This window comes from Salvia miltiorrhiza, chromosome 2 (assembly GCF_028751815.1).
Source record: "Salvia miltiorrhiza cultivar Shanhuang (shh) chromosome 2, IMPLAD_Smil_shh, whole genome shotgun sequence".
In the NCBI taxonomy this organism is placed as follows: Eukaryota; Viridiplantae; Streptophyta; class Magnoliopsida; order Lamiales; family Lamiaceae; genus Salvia; species Salvia miltiorrhiza.
The window spans coordinates 71,287,196-71,300,790 of NC_080388.1; the positions used below are offsets into that span (position 1 = coordinate 71,287,196).

General features: G+C 38.5%; 3 protein-coding genes across 5 annotated transcripts; all 3 read left to right on the forward strand.

Annotated features, from left to right (window-relative positions):
• Positions 1-637: 637 nt before the first annotated feature.
• Positions 638-4,525, forward strand: LOC131008921 (SPX domain-containing membrane protein At4g22990-like). 3 transcript variants are annotated; one of them, XM_057936039.1, is made up of 10 exons: positions 638-931; positions 1,265-1,339; positions 1,610-1,730; positions 1,816-2,127; positions 2,216-2,323; positions 2,409-2,905; positions 3,002-3,303; positions 3,381-3,777; positions 3,869-4,002; positions 4,231-4,525. In XM_057936039.1, the coding sequence occupies exons 2-10, from the start codon at positions 1,287-1,289 to the stop codon at positions 4,467-4,469; spliced, it is 2,163 nt and encodes a 720-aa protein (XP_057792022.1). In that variant the 5' UTR covers positions 638-931; positions 1,265-1,286; the 3' UTR covers positions 4,470-4,525. The 3 variants fall into 3 exon arrangements, with proteins under 3 accessions (XP_057792022.1, XP_057792023.1, XP_057792024.1); XM_057936040.1 differs by lacking the exon at positions 638-931 and having other exon boundaries at positions 982-1,339; XM_057936041.1 differs by lacking the exons at positions 638-931; positions 1,265-1,339 and having other exon boundaries at positions 1,654-1,730; positions 1,788-2,127.
• Positions 4,526-5,715: 1,190 nt separating this feature from the next.
• Positions 5,716-8,714, forward strand: LOC131008986 (ATPase GET3A-like). The gene is made up of 7 exons (XM_057936146.1): positions 5,716-6,235; positions 6,747-6,871; positions 6,951-7,101; positions 7,564-7,674; positions 7,813-7,951; positions 8,021-8,136; positions 8,227-8,714. The coding sequence occupies exons 1-7, from the start codon at positions 5,975-5,977 to the stop codon at positions 8,401-8,403; spliced, it is 1,080 nt and encodes a 359-aa protein (XP_057792129.1). The 5' UTR covers positions 5,716-5,974; the 3' UTR covers positions 8,404-8,714.
• A 333-nt stretch (positions 8,715-9,047) lies between these two features.
• Positions 9,048-13,407, forward strand: LOC131008979 (peroxisome biogenesis protein 16). The gene is made up of 9 exons (XM_057936140.1): positions 9,048-9,197; positions 9,278-9,466; positions 10,578-10,635; positions 11,612-11,831; positions 11,937-12,238; positions 12,330-12,592; positions 12,774-12,841; positions 12,948-13,009; positions 13,091-13,407. The coding sequence occupies exons 2-9, from the start codon at positions 9,398-9,400 to the stop codon at positions 13,150-13,152; spliced, it is 1,104 nt and encodes a 367-aa protein (XP_057792123.1). The 5' UTR covers positions 9,048-9,197; positions 9,278-9,397; the 3' UTR covers positions 13,153-13,407.
• Positions 13,408-13,595: the final 188 nt, after the last annotated feature.

Here is a 13,595-nt window from a genome sequence, read left to right on the forward strand (position 1 = left end):
GAGGCGGGTGGAGACCGGAATCAGCAGCAGCAGCAGCAGCAGCAGAGGAGGGTTTTCTGTGTGCGGCGCAAAACTGAAAAAAGAAGGGATGGGTCTGCCCTATAATTAATTAATTATCGACGGCAATTGCCGCCGCTAATTAGCGGCGGCAATATTGCCGTCGGTAATTGTATAAAATTAATTAATTAATGCGTATTTTACAATTACAGGCGGCGGCGTCGCCGCTAATTACCGGCGGCGATTGTGCCGTCGGTAATTGGCCTGCAATTGCGAAAGTTCGGGTCGCCTGAAATGCCGCCGCCGTGCCGCCGGTAATTACCGACGGCAAAATCGCCGTCGGTAATTTTCGCCGCTATTTTCGCGTTTTTTTGTAGGGTTATCGCTTTTATGCTATGGCAACTCACAACTGCAATAAACTACACATGATTGTACGCGAATGAGAAATCAAGGAAAAGAGAGAAAAATACGAAAACCACAAAAAAAGAAAAAGAGAACAATAATAATCCGTTGAGCAACCAAATTAATCGAATTAAAAGATTCATAATAGAACAATAATCCAATTTTTTTTTCCTTCTCTTGGACCTCACATTTCGACCGGTATATATACTCGATCGATGGTGACATTAAATTGTGATTGATGATAAATATATAATCATACTTTTTGATTGGACATGATTGTTTATAAAAGAAAGATCACTATTTGAATTTGTCGGGTATTTAGCAGGATAGAAACATGTGGCGACGCCATTGATGATCTGCAGTTGCGGAAACCGAGCCGCATGGTCATTGGATACCGTCTTGACTCACAGTCACACACTGTGTTTTATCCTCTGAGTAACAAATAATTTTCTGGGACCCAACGCCATTGAAGTTTGATTCTGCTGCAGACTCTCGCCTCTGTCCCTGTCATCAGATTTTGCCATTTTGGGAGGTAAATTCTTTGTTTCAGAATTCAGATTAATTAATTTAACACAAAACCCTTTTTTGGGTTTTCTTCATTTCATGCAAATGCAGAATCTTCAATTGCGGGAACAATCTATGGCATGATATTTAACACGTGCCTAAAAAGATTTCATCCTTGCTATTGAGCTCAGCTGATGAGGAAATAGATATATATATTCTCTAATTTAGAATCATGAAAAATCAAGATTGCATTTTTATTTTTTTGGCATGTGTTCGTGGCTTTATCTGTGATGATGTGCGATAAGGGCTTCTCTTCTGAATTTCCCAAATTTCTAAGATTATAAATTGTTCGTGGCTGCAGGTGTTTGACAGCTAGATAAAGGATGGTTGCATTCGGCAAAAAATTGAAACAGTTACAAATTCATGAGTGGCAGAGGTATTTTTTTTTTTTATTGAATTTCTGTGTTCTGTTGATTTGCGAGTTTCCTAGTCTAGTTCTTGATGTTTCTTATTTAATATCGAATGATGAATGTGTGATCTTGATTTTGAGGTGAAAAAGGAGTTGGTTGGTGAAACTTTTTAATTTTATGGAATCCCTGTTTCACTTTACTTAGAATATCATGAAGCAGAATTTCCTTTGAAGATATACAACATGTGATGTGGTTTAGGCGTAAACGTAACATGATTATGCTATGTTTTGGGGCAGCTTCTACATTAACTACAAGTTAATGAAGAAGAAAGTGAAGCAATATGCTCAGCAAATTGAATTTTCAGAACAGAATCGCGAGTATGTCCTCAAGGATTTCTCGAGAGTTCTTGATAACCAGGTAGCAAAATCACAAAAATCATATCATCTCCGATTTTAATTGACTAGAAAAGGAAAGAGATGAAAAATTTGAAGAACAACTGCAGATTGAAAAGACCGTCCTGTTTTTACTTGAACAAGAAGGGCATCTGGCGAGTAAGCTATCCGTTCTCGGGGAGCAGCACGATGCCCTCGTTCAGCACAACGATGCTGCAATGATACCTCAACTGCAGGAATCGTATAGAGCTGTGGGGAAGGAGCTTCTGCAGCTCTTGCATTTCGTGGAACTGAACGCCATCGGACTTCGCAAGATCCTGAAGAAGTTTGATAAGAGGTTCGGTTATAAGTTCACTAATCACTATGTCAAGACGCGCGCAAACCATCCCTACTCTCAGCTTAAGCAGGTGCTGAAGCACGTGGTAAGGCCGATCTTCAGGTAACGAATCAAGGGCCGGCCGTGTATATACACACACATCATATTTGAGATGATCCGAACTGCACGTGCAGGGCATTTCAGCTGTCGTTGGTGCCTTATCTCGGCACCTTGCAGATCTCCAAGACCACCGGGGGAGGAGCTGCACCTCAATCTACGATCAGCCTGCCTTGTCTCCCCCGGTGAATAATGGCCATTTTTGTGCTTAGTAAAGATGTGTTGGCCTTAACGTTATGTCCAAAACTTGATTGGAGTTCTCTTTTGCAGGATCCTGTGATCGAGTCTATCAAGGCTGCAGTTGATCGATTGTCGAATTCGACAGATTTCCTTCAGTATATAGGGAAACATGCTCTTATACCTGAGGAGGAGCTGCCAACCGCTGCAGATAATGATGATGTGGATGTTGATGTTGATGTTGATGTTGATGTTGATGTTGATGTTGATGGAAGATATCATTCGATGTCTCTTGTTCTTAATCTGGCGAACACATTTCTGTACATGGTGAACACTTACATAATCGTTCCGACAGCGGACAGCTACTCGTTGAGCCTCGGAGCTGCAGCGACTGTGTGTGGGGCTGTCATCGGCTCCATGGCCGTTGCTCAGGTTTTCTCCTCAGTGTATTTCAGTGCTTGGTCGAATAAGTCGTATATGAAACCCCTCATCTTCAGCAGCATCGTTCTTCTCATCGGGAACACCTTGTACGCCCTCGCCTACGATCTCGACTCCATATACGTGCTTCTCATCGGCCGTGTGTTTTGCGGGTGAGAATCGAAAAAGTCGAACCAAAATGACAAAATGTGCTTAATAATTGAAGTTTTTGGGGAATGTTTGAAAATTGAAACACTAGTTGGTTTCAGATTGGGGTCTGCGAGGGCTGTGAATCGTCGTTACATCAGCGACTGCGTTCCCGTGAAGCTGCGTCTGAAGGCTTCCGCCGGCTTCGTCAGCGCCAGCGCGCTCGGGATGGCGTGTGGGCCCGCCCTCGCCGCGTTGCTCCAGACCAACTTTAAGGTCTTCAGCATCACATTCAATGAGGACACTCTGCCCGGATGGGTCATGGCTCTGGCATGGCTACTCTACCTGCTGTGGTTGTCGGTGTCGTTTCGAGAGCCTTCCAACGACGAGAAGCTAAATCCTCCGTTGCAGCGGACGAGCAACGGTATGCGCATTCGGACAACTTGGCTCTTTAATCTCCCTGTTCAAAGTTGATCTGTTGCATATATCCTTGCATTGTAGGGCTGGAAAATGGGGCTTTCAAAAACGCTCTCTCCCAGCCGCTGCTCACGAGCTCGTTGGAGAAGCAGCGAGACGACCACGACGATGACGAAGACAACGATGATGATGATGATCAAGAATTCAACAACAATGAGGAAGCAGGGGAGAATCATAAACCTGTGACATCCATTGTCTCTGCATATAAGTTGCTTACGCCTTCAGTTAAGGTACAGTTGTTCATATACTTCATGCTCAAGTATGCAATGGAGGTCTTGCTGGCCGAATCGAGCGTGATCACCGCATACTACTTCGTATGGTCATCGGGCAATGTAGCTATCTTTCTCGCCTGCCTCGGGCTGACCGTCCTGCCCGTGAACGTTCTCGTTGGGAGCTACCTCAGCAACATGTTCGAGGAAAGGTGAAAAACTCAGAGCAACCGCGTTTTTCTTACTTCGTTTGCTACGTAGATACGCCTAAGATGTCTTCGTCTCCCTTATCTGCGAGTGCAGGCAAGTTTTACTAGCATCGGAGATCATGGTGTGCATCGGCATCGTCTTCAGCTTCCACGTTATAATCCCTTATTCCGTTCCACAGTACGTCTGTTCGGCTCTGCTCACCTTCGTAGCTGCTGAAGTTCTCGAAGGTAACCTTCTATCTTGATGTGGTAGCAGACGCACAAGTATATCTTGGAGGAATTTCCGGCAAAATACGGAAGTTTTAAGGCTAGGGGGAGCTTGGGGGTGCTGAAGCTCCCCCTAAGTTGGATCCTCTATTGCATCTTCGTGCAACATCGAGTTGGATGCAATAGAGGATCCGGGGTCGAAAAATCAATTGTTTAGCTAGCTGATGTGCCTTCCCCTCCCCCTATCAGGCGTTAACCTGTCGCTCCTGTCGCGGGTGATGTCGTCGCGGCTTAAGAGAGGGACGTACAACGGGGGGCTGCTGTCGACGGAGGCTGGAACTCTGGCTCGAGTGGTGGCGGACGGGGCGATCACGCTGGCCGGCTACGGTGGCATGAGTAAGCTCTTAAATGTAACTCTGCTGCCTTCGTTGTTGATATGTATCTGCTCCATTGTAGCTACTTGTTTCACTTATAACTCTCTCTACTGATCGTGTACATAAATGTAAATTTTCCTTGGTCATGTAATAATCATTTTCTATTGTTACATGACTAATTTGATCTGTAATATTGAAGGATATGTTCTATGTAATTGATAATATTAAGATATTAAAATATATCCCTTCCTTTGCATCATAAACTTCAACTATTTTCAACCTATAATAATTTTAGTTTATTATTTAGTAGTATTGAAAGATTGTGATTTTTTCCCCTTTTTTTTATAAAGACGATCAATAATGGAAACGATTCCTCATTTTCCCATTGAATTACTTAAATTCCCAACTTATTAGTTGAAGGCAAACGTCTTAGTTGCGCTTTAGTGTTAATGATTATGATTTATTTTCTTTATATAGTTTAAACGTATTCTAAATTGAATGTAAAAGAAAAAGAAAATATATTACGAAGAACTGTCTCAAAATGCTTTATTTGTTTTACTGGAAAAATAAAAATTTATTGATTTCTTAATAAAAATTTATTGATTTCTTAGTAAAATTAGTGTTTCACATCTGGAAAAAATTACTAGTGAGTTTGTAGTTCAGTTTTTAGTTTCTTAGTTCATTTAAATTAGTAGGCATCTCTGCGATCTATTCAAGGGAATTTTTTAAAGTTCGAGAAGAGAGTAGGATTCATACCATGGTCTCTTATTTTTGAGAAATGAAATAATATAACTAATTTATGATATTTTCATTAAGTCGAACTTAAAAATTAGGCAAAAAAAAAATTAAACTTTTGAATCAAAATAATAAGTTTTTTTTTTTTTTAACCAAAAAATAGTAGAATTTGCAATTGCAGTATAGACAGGAAAATAGTTTTACTATCATTTTACTTTTATACAAATAAAATCAAATTATAAATTCAACGCTATGATCAATTAAATGGGAAAATTGTATATTATATTTCAAATATGTAATTATTATAACATTATATTTAAATTCATTACCTTTAAATAAAGAAATATACAGACTTCTATCTAAAATTCAAGGATTAAAAATATAATTTATTGATTCACACTAATTAAATAAGCTAACTTAATATTTTTTTAATGTAAATTAATTACACATATATATATATATTAATATAGTTAATGATATTATAATTTTGATGGAATTTTTTTTAGTAATTGATTTAGTTTATATATACATATATAGATGATCAAATCGGTCAAATTCCAGTCAACGAGTCCAAGAAAAATTAACCCAAATGTTTACATATCAATTGCATGCTGCTGCAGCACGAGCCCAAAGCAAAAGATTTTTACGACAGGGGCTTTTTTGTAATAAGCAAAAGAGAGTGGGGCGAAGTAGCAAATAGAGTCAAAGTCGCGTACTTTGAAGAAAAGTAACAGAGGGAGGAGACCCAACAAGAAAGGAATCCGACCTCCCATCGGATCTGCCGCACTCCAACTGTTTGTATAAAATCCCCAGACAACCCAAAAAACTCGAGAACAAGCACGCCAAGCAGCCAAATTGCTACTGAATTGATACAATATCGATCGATGGGGTCCAACGCAGAGTTGCCGGATGGGACGGTGCAGAACATACTGGAGCAGGATTCGTTGAAGTGGATTTTTGTCGGCGGCAAAGGCGGCGTCGGCAAGACCACGTGCAGCTCTATCATCTCGATTCTGCTCGCCAGCGTGCGGGAGTCTGTGCTCATCATCTCCACCGACCCCGCCCATAACCTCAGCGATGCCTTCCAGCAGAAGTTCACCAAGTCTCCCTCGCTTGTTAATGGCTTCTCCAACTTGTACGCTATGGTACAGTTACTCCCTTGCCACTCCCGCGATTTTATTTTTCATCTTTGAGGTTTTTGTTGTTGATTGAGTTTTGGGGGTTCAATTGGGTGGAAGTTTTTTCTGTTGTTATTTCCTCTCTCCCGAATTAAGGTATTCTTAGATTATTATGTTTATATTTTTTATATTATAAACAGTAATTTGACTGTTTTCTGTAGCGATTGGTTCGACAATTTGAATTTAATTGGATCGTTTTAGAGCTGTAAATCATAAGATCATTTTTTCTAGTTATCATTGTTTCTACTAATTTGCATTTTGTATGATTGTGGCTACTTGTTAGTGGGGGTTTTATGGTTCCTCTCTACTCATTCAAGTTGTTGGTTGTGTTCGAGTGTATAATTCTTTAAAAAAGTAAACCATTAATAGAAATATCAAAATATCTGTTTTTTCGAATTGTTTGCACATATTGTTGTGATGCATTGGAAATTGGATTGTTTGATCGTAGACATTTCATTGAATGAGATTCCTCTTCTAGGAAGTTGATCCTACTGTGGAGCATGAAGACTCTCTTGGATCAGATGCAACTGATGGATTCGTATCGGAACTAGCAAATTCTATCCCAGGAATCGATGAGGCAATGAGTTTTGCTGAAATGCTCAAGTAAGTCTGAAGTCTTTCTTGTAATTTAAGATGATATCTTTCTAAGGAAAATATAACTAATTATCATAATATTCTTCAGGCTTGTGCAAACCATGGATTATTCTGTCATAGTATTTGATACAGCTCCAACCGGCCATACCCTACGCTTGCTTCAATTTCCTTCAACCTTAGAGAAAGGGCTTGCCAAGATTATGAGCTTAAAGAACAGATTTGGTGGCTTGTTGAGCCAAGTATGATATCGCTCTTGCATTTAGTGTTCATCTATTCATATAAAAAGTTCAGTTACAGGGTGTGAGAGTCTTGAGTATGAGGTGATACTTCGTGTAAGAAGAGGGATTCTTAATAATTTTTACTAATTTAAATAAATTTGTAAGAATTGCCTGCCTCTATTGTTTTTTCTTTTTCTTTTTTTTTAATTATCAAGAGTTATTATGCAGTTTTATGTTATTTTAGGCCACAAACTAAGAACTTTACTCTTCTTTTGGGTGTATCTTGTTAGTTAATGCTAGTCTAGTTTTGCATATAAATTTATTAGAATGAAATTGCTTATGTTTTCGCTGCTCTTCATTCTCTCTCTCTCTCTCTCAACTGCTGTGGTGCTTAATAGTTTAGTTATTGATCGATAGTCTCCTATGTGTCTTGTTGATTCATTCATGAAAATAAGCTGCTCTCTCTCGGTTTTTTCATGGCAGATGACTCGCCTCTTTGGTCTCGATGATGAATTTAATGAAGATGCCATCCTTGGAAAACTTGAGGGCATGAAAGATGTGATTGAACAAGTGAACAAGCAGTTTAAGGATCCAGTAAGATCTTAAATGTCTTTTAATAGACATTTTCTCTTATATTTTTTTCCCAGAAAGCAAATTCAGTAATTGAACTATACCCATGTTTACGTCTACTGCCCTAAAAATCCTGATGCTGTACCATTATTTCTTTGGCAGGATTTGACGACTTTCGTCTGTGTCTGCATTCCAGAATTCCTCTCTCTTTATGAAACTGAACGGCTCGTGCAGGAACTTACTAAGTTTGAGATTGATACACATAATATCATCATCAACCAAGTAATTTATGATGAAGAAGGTAAACTCCTTTCCAGTATTTTCTTCCTTCCAAATCCATTTCATTACTAAATAGTTGTACTCTCCTTAGTTGTGGAGTCGAAATTGCTCAAAGCTAGAATGCGCATGCAGCAGAAATACCTGAGTCAGTTTTACATGCTATACGACGACTTCAACATAACTAAGTTGCCATTGTTGCCCCAAGAGGTATGTATGTAATATAATTTCTGATTGTCAAAGATTGCAATGATTCTTGGCGATGTATGATCAATGTCATTGATAAGTGCCGTGTAACAGGTTTGTGGGGTTGATGCATTGAAAGCTTTTTCGCCCAATTTTCTATCACCATATCAACCATCGATTACTCGAGGCACAGTGGAAGAGGTGAAGCAGAGAGTATCGGCGCTGAGAGAGCAGCTCAAGAATGCAGAAGCAGAACTGGACAGACTCAACAAGGGGAAGCAGAAGGCCTAATGTGTGTGTGTGAGAGAGAGAGAGAGAGGAGCTTTGAGGGGTTATTACTTATCAGCATGTTTCTTAAATTGAAGTTATGTTTTTTCCTCATTTTTGTTGTGCGATATACGTGACTTTGTAGTAGAAAGGAGAGTTGGGTTGACTAATCAATTGGATTTCATTCAATGTTGTATCATTTGTAAACGTGCATTAATCAGCCGGATCAACCCGTTTTTACTGTAGTCTGATTTTTTTTTTTTCTAATAAGAAATTAGGAATCGGTACTTGTATTTGTATATTGGGATTTACAATAAAGATTCTGGTGACATAAATTGTGTTTATCATCTACTATATTTTTTTATTTTTATTTTAGAATAGGGTTTATTATCTACTACTACTATTATTGGTGTTTATATATATGCATGTGACTCATGTGTATGTATTTGACAGTTGACACAATTATTTGCCTTGCATCAATGCTAAGTAAATGCTGTTAGTTACCAAGTACTTGTATTTTAGAGTTCGCTCCAATTAGTGTGTGTAGCGTGTTAGGTGAAAAAAATTAATTAATACTAATAAAATTGATATAGAAAAAAATTATGATTGAATTGAGAAGTTTGAAACATTCATACAAAAATTTGATAATTTCAGCAAAAGATTGGATAATTTGGCATCTTAGTTACGAAAAGGCCTCTGATTTCCACTCCATTTTTTTGTTAAGAAAACAAAAAACCGGTTGTTGAAGTAAATATCTGTTCATCCGTTGAAGAGTGGAGAAGCAATATGTGTCTACCTGGTGTGCGTCACGCTCACATGTATATAAGTCTCACGCACCCCCAAAAAACGATATCCACTTTTCCCCGTTTACTCACTTGAGATTCATTCGAAATTGCAGGCTACTATAACTAAGCGGTGGATTTAGGAGTTAGGGTTCTTGAAATTTCTGCATTTAATACTCGCATAATCCTGAATTCACTTGGGCTCCTTCTGGCAAAGATTCACTTTTTTGAATCACATGGAAGCTTACAAGAGATGGGTTCGGAGGAACAAAGACTACGTGCATTCTCTGGAGTCTTTAAGTAATGTAAGCCTACAAATCTTGTTTCTCCTGTTTTTTTTTTTCTATATTATAATTCTGTTTCTATATTCTTTCCGTTTTTTGGATTTTGTTTTCGCTAGTATTCTGATATTAGGGACTAATAGGAACGGAGATAGAGTTTTAAAAAGCTCAAGATGTATTTTGAAGCATCTGGAGCTTTCGGATTTGCATAAATTTTACTCCCTTATTGTGCTTTTAGAGATGCACACTGCTGAAACAAGCTTCATGGATGATCTCTAGTTGTGGCAGTACTTGAATCGCGGTGGCTGTAGAATACAAGTGATTTGTTGTTGAATACTATTCAGTTTCTTGTGTCCTTCGAGATTGGTGTTAGTTAAGCAACTTTGAATGCGTGGTGTGTGTGTGTGTGGTCTTGCCATTATTGTTTGCTATACATCATCGAAGTCCAGTAAATTGCTTACCCCATTCTTGCATCTTCTGGGTCTCATCTTGCCACTGTTTTGGATTGAATCATGTATTGTGGCGAATCTAGTGAAGTTTGAATGACCTGTGTGATGTGATCATTCATCAGTTATCACTTATTCTTATCGCTGTGGCCTAATCGTTGAATTAACACTCCATAAACGCACGTATGGGCTGAAAGAATCTTACAATGTCATGCTTTCCTTGATGTGATGTGTGTGCTAGTACTTGAAACTTCATTTCGTTTGTGGCGTATATGGCATTTATATGCAGTTTGTACCCAAGAGTTTTGTGAAACTCTTATTGCTTCTAAGAGGGTGCTTGGTTGATGGGTTTGAAGATGATGAGGGTATGGCTGTGGGCTAAAAATGTTGGTTAATAACAAAAATGGTTACATGAATAGTTTTGATATCCCATTTCTTTTATCAACGGGATATACCCTTGAATTTTGGGGGAATGAAAGCCATTCCCTTCTACTGACATATTCTTTCCCATTCCACCATTTTAACCAAGAGCAACTCAAGTTTTTGTCAGATAACTGGGATATCTTTTCTCTGCCATTTTCTCCACCCCCTTTCATATTTGTGAGTGGGATATTTTAATCCAACGACGTTGAGTTACATCAAGATACTCGTGCTGTCCCCTTATTAGATTGTTTAACTTCTATTTTCAGGGTTTAACATGGCTTCTACCGGAGCGGTTCTCCGATTCAGAAATTGGACCAGAAGCAGGTTTTGTAGAATTTCGGTAACTATGACTTCTTCTTGTTACTAACGAGAGATTTCTTGATTAGATATCCCATTCTATAATGTCTTTTTCTCGGCTCTTCCTTGCTAAGTTTTTTAATTCGCATCCATAAAACTGCACTCAGTTGGATCCATGACTTTCAGTACGAAAGTGGAAAGTCAAAGTATAAGTATTTTAGAACCAAATTTCGGAATAGTATCCATTAGAGGACAGATTAAGAGGGTGTTTGGCTAAGCTTATTAAAGAGTTCATAAGATGTAATGTCTCAAGACCTTATAAGTTATCGAAGTGTTTGGATAATTGAGCTTATAAGTTTAGAGAGAGAATTGTGAGTGAGCGAGACAAAATTGAAGAGAAATGAAATTGGAAGGGTATATAATGAAAATAACAAACCATGGTAGGGTTGTTTTTGCAAAATGATTATTGTTTATATGATTATTAACAAGTAAGTTGTGGTTGAGGAACTTATTTTTTGGGGAGCTTATTTGACAGCTCCCCCCCCCCAAGTACCCAAATGAGAAGTTTATGTATGTGGTTTAGTATTGTGTAAGAATTAAAATAGAATATATTTTAATTGCTTCTCTTGTACTTGCATCGTGTCAGTATTTCATTCCACAAAAAATCTCTTACAATTGTTCCCTTTTCCAAAATGACAGTGAATATTGCAGTGTTTTCTTAATATAGAACTATAGAAGGGGTATGAAATAAATTAAAATATTGTTAGAGGGAAGTACAACAAAAGAATTAGAGGCCTTTATTATTTCTGTACAATAATAATCTGAAAATTGCAGGAAAATAAAATATGCAGTAACTGATATTGAAAATTGTTCACAGTTTAACTGAACTCTCTATTCCTATATGACTGATTGTCATACTCAAATCATTCCTTTCTTGATGTTATCTTTTGGTTGTTAATAATTGAATATTTTCCCTCATAGATATCCCTAAATTTTGTTGCAGTTACATCAATATTGGGCATTATAACCACCATCAACGACCATATAGTCGAGACAGCTCCGAGCCATACACAATCAAGGCATGTAGAAGAGCCTTCTTCTTTCCCATTCGCATTGTGCATAACTTTACTTAAGGACTTGGAAACTCTAGTTGAAGTTGCAGCACAACAATATTATGGTGAAGAACACAAATGGAGCTTCATGGCCATTACAGAAGCAATCAAGTAATTGTCCTACTCAGAGATACTTTACTTTGAAGCTCCTTACCTTTCAGTAAAACTGTGTAAACGTTGTGACTGAGATAAAATTTGTGGATGAATCTACTACAGGGTATTGCTTAGGCTGGCAATTCTGCAAAAGAGCGGGTATAAAATGCTTTTGCATGGCGGGGAGACTATAAACGACCAGAGCGAGTCTGATGGTCTTGACTCACAGAGAAATGCGCTATCATCGAAGCCTGGACCACAAGGGGTTTCAACCATTCTGAAAAATCATCAAGGACAGCCTCCATGGAATCTTGAGGGAAGGGCGTTGTCTGCCTTAAATAGATTCGGTGAAAATGCCCGTACAGTTTCTGAGCCCACATGGTTACGCAGGGTTCAGCACCACCAGGCAGTCATGGAGCCTTCAAGTAATTTTCTCCTCATCCATTTTATTGTGGCTAAGTTTCTGCTCTGTATGTTTGTAACATGTCAACTAAACAAGCTCTTGCGTCTTAACAGCGCCAGTGGCTGAGACGCCTAGTCTCTCTTCTTTCTTGTCTGAGAAGGGTATGCCCGGGGGCTTATTTCTGACGGGTGAGGTGATGTTTATCTTAAGACCGCTCATATATGTAGTGCTTATTAGAAAATATGGGGTGCGATCATGGTTTCCCTGGCTTACTTCTTTGGGCGTGGACCTCGTTGGAAGTGGAATTATTTCATTAGTCACAACATTGTGGCACAACAGCAATGATTTTCGCTTCTCCAACAATGAGAAGAATGAGGTTAGACTGTTTATTGTTTGTTGATGTGTTTTATCTTTCCTTCAGCTTTCTTGAAATTTAACATTCTGTTTTCCTTAGTTTTGCAAAATATCACATGTTCAGTACCTCTTTCTGCTTCCATGAGTAAAATTCTGTGACCAAATATAACCTAGAAAGCTTTTCTCACGCGCACGAATTGCAGTTAAAAAGGCGGAAATTGCTGTGGGCGCTATACCTCATGAGAGATCCATTTTTCACCAAGCATACTCGGTAATACTATGTTGTTTCTCTTGCAAGATTTTATATTGCTTTAACCTCTTACTCTCCATGCACGAAAAAGGAAGAAAATTATGCTAATGTTTGTTTCATGCTTCAGGCAAAGACTTGATGGCGCTCAAAAGCTATTAGAACCCGTCCCCATTGTCGGGCTTCTAACTGGTAAGTTTGCTAGTCATGTTAGAATCCAATTAGCACCATTTTCTGGTTCAACACCCTCAAAACCTTCTCTTTTACGCGCAGAGAAACTTATTGAACTCCTCGTTGGAGCCCAGACGCGGTACACCTACATGTCTGGTTCATGACAGAAATCCTCGACGAGCTCTTCCTGTGTCTTCTTCAATGGTGAAGTTTCTGCAGGGTAATACTTGAAATCATGTTGTAACACCAAGCATCTCATAATAAATTAGAAAAACATAGTCATCTCATGTATGTTAGATATGTGATAGTAGTAGTTACATCCATTTTCTCTGTTTTTTTTTTTTTTTTTTGTCACCAAACTCTGAAATGCATTTGTAGCTTATGCTTCCATATCTATAAATAGCTATTTGTGTTCTCTCCTACAACAACTAATACATTTTTATACATGTGCATATAAATAAATTTAAATTTGAGTCATGGTCAAGATTGAAGAAAATTGACAGAGAAGGCCTATAAAAAGTGGTGGTGTGGTTGGTGATAGAAAAGTGTGGTAAAAATGGGGGTAATAGGCCCAACCCTACTACAATATAATTGGTACAAGTCCACT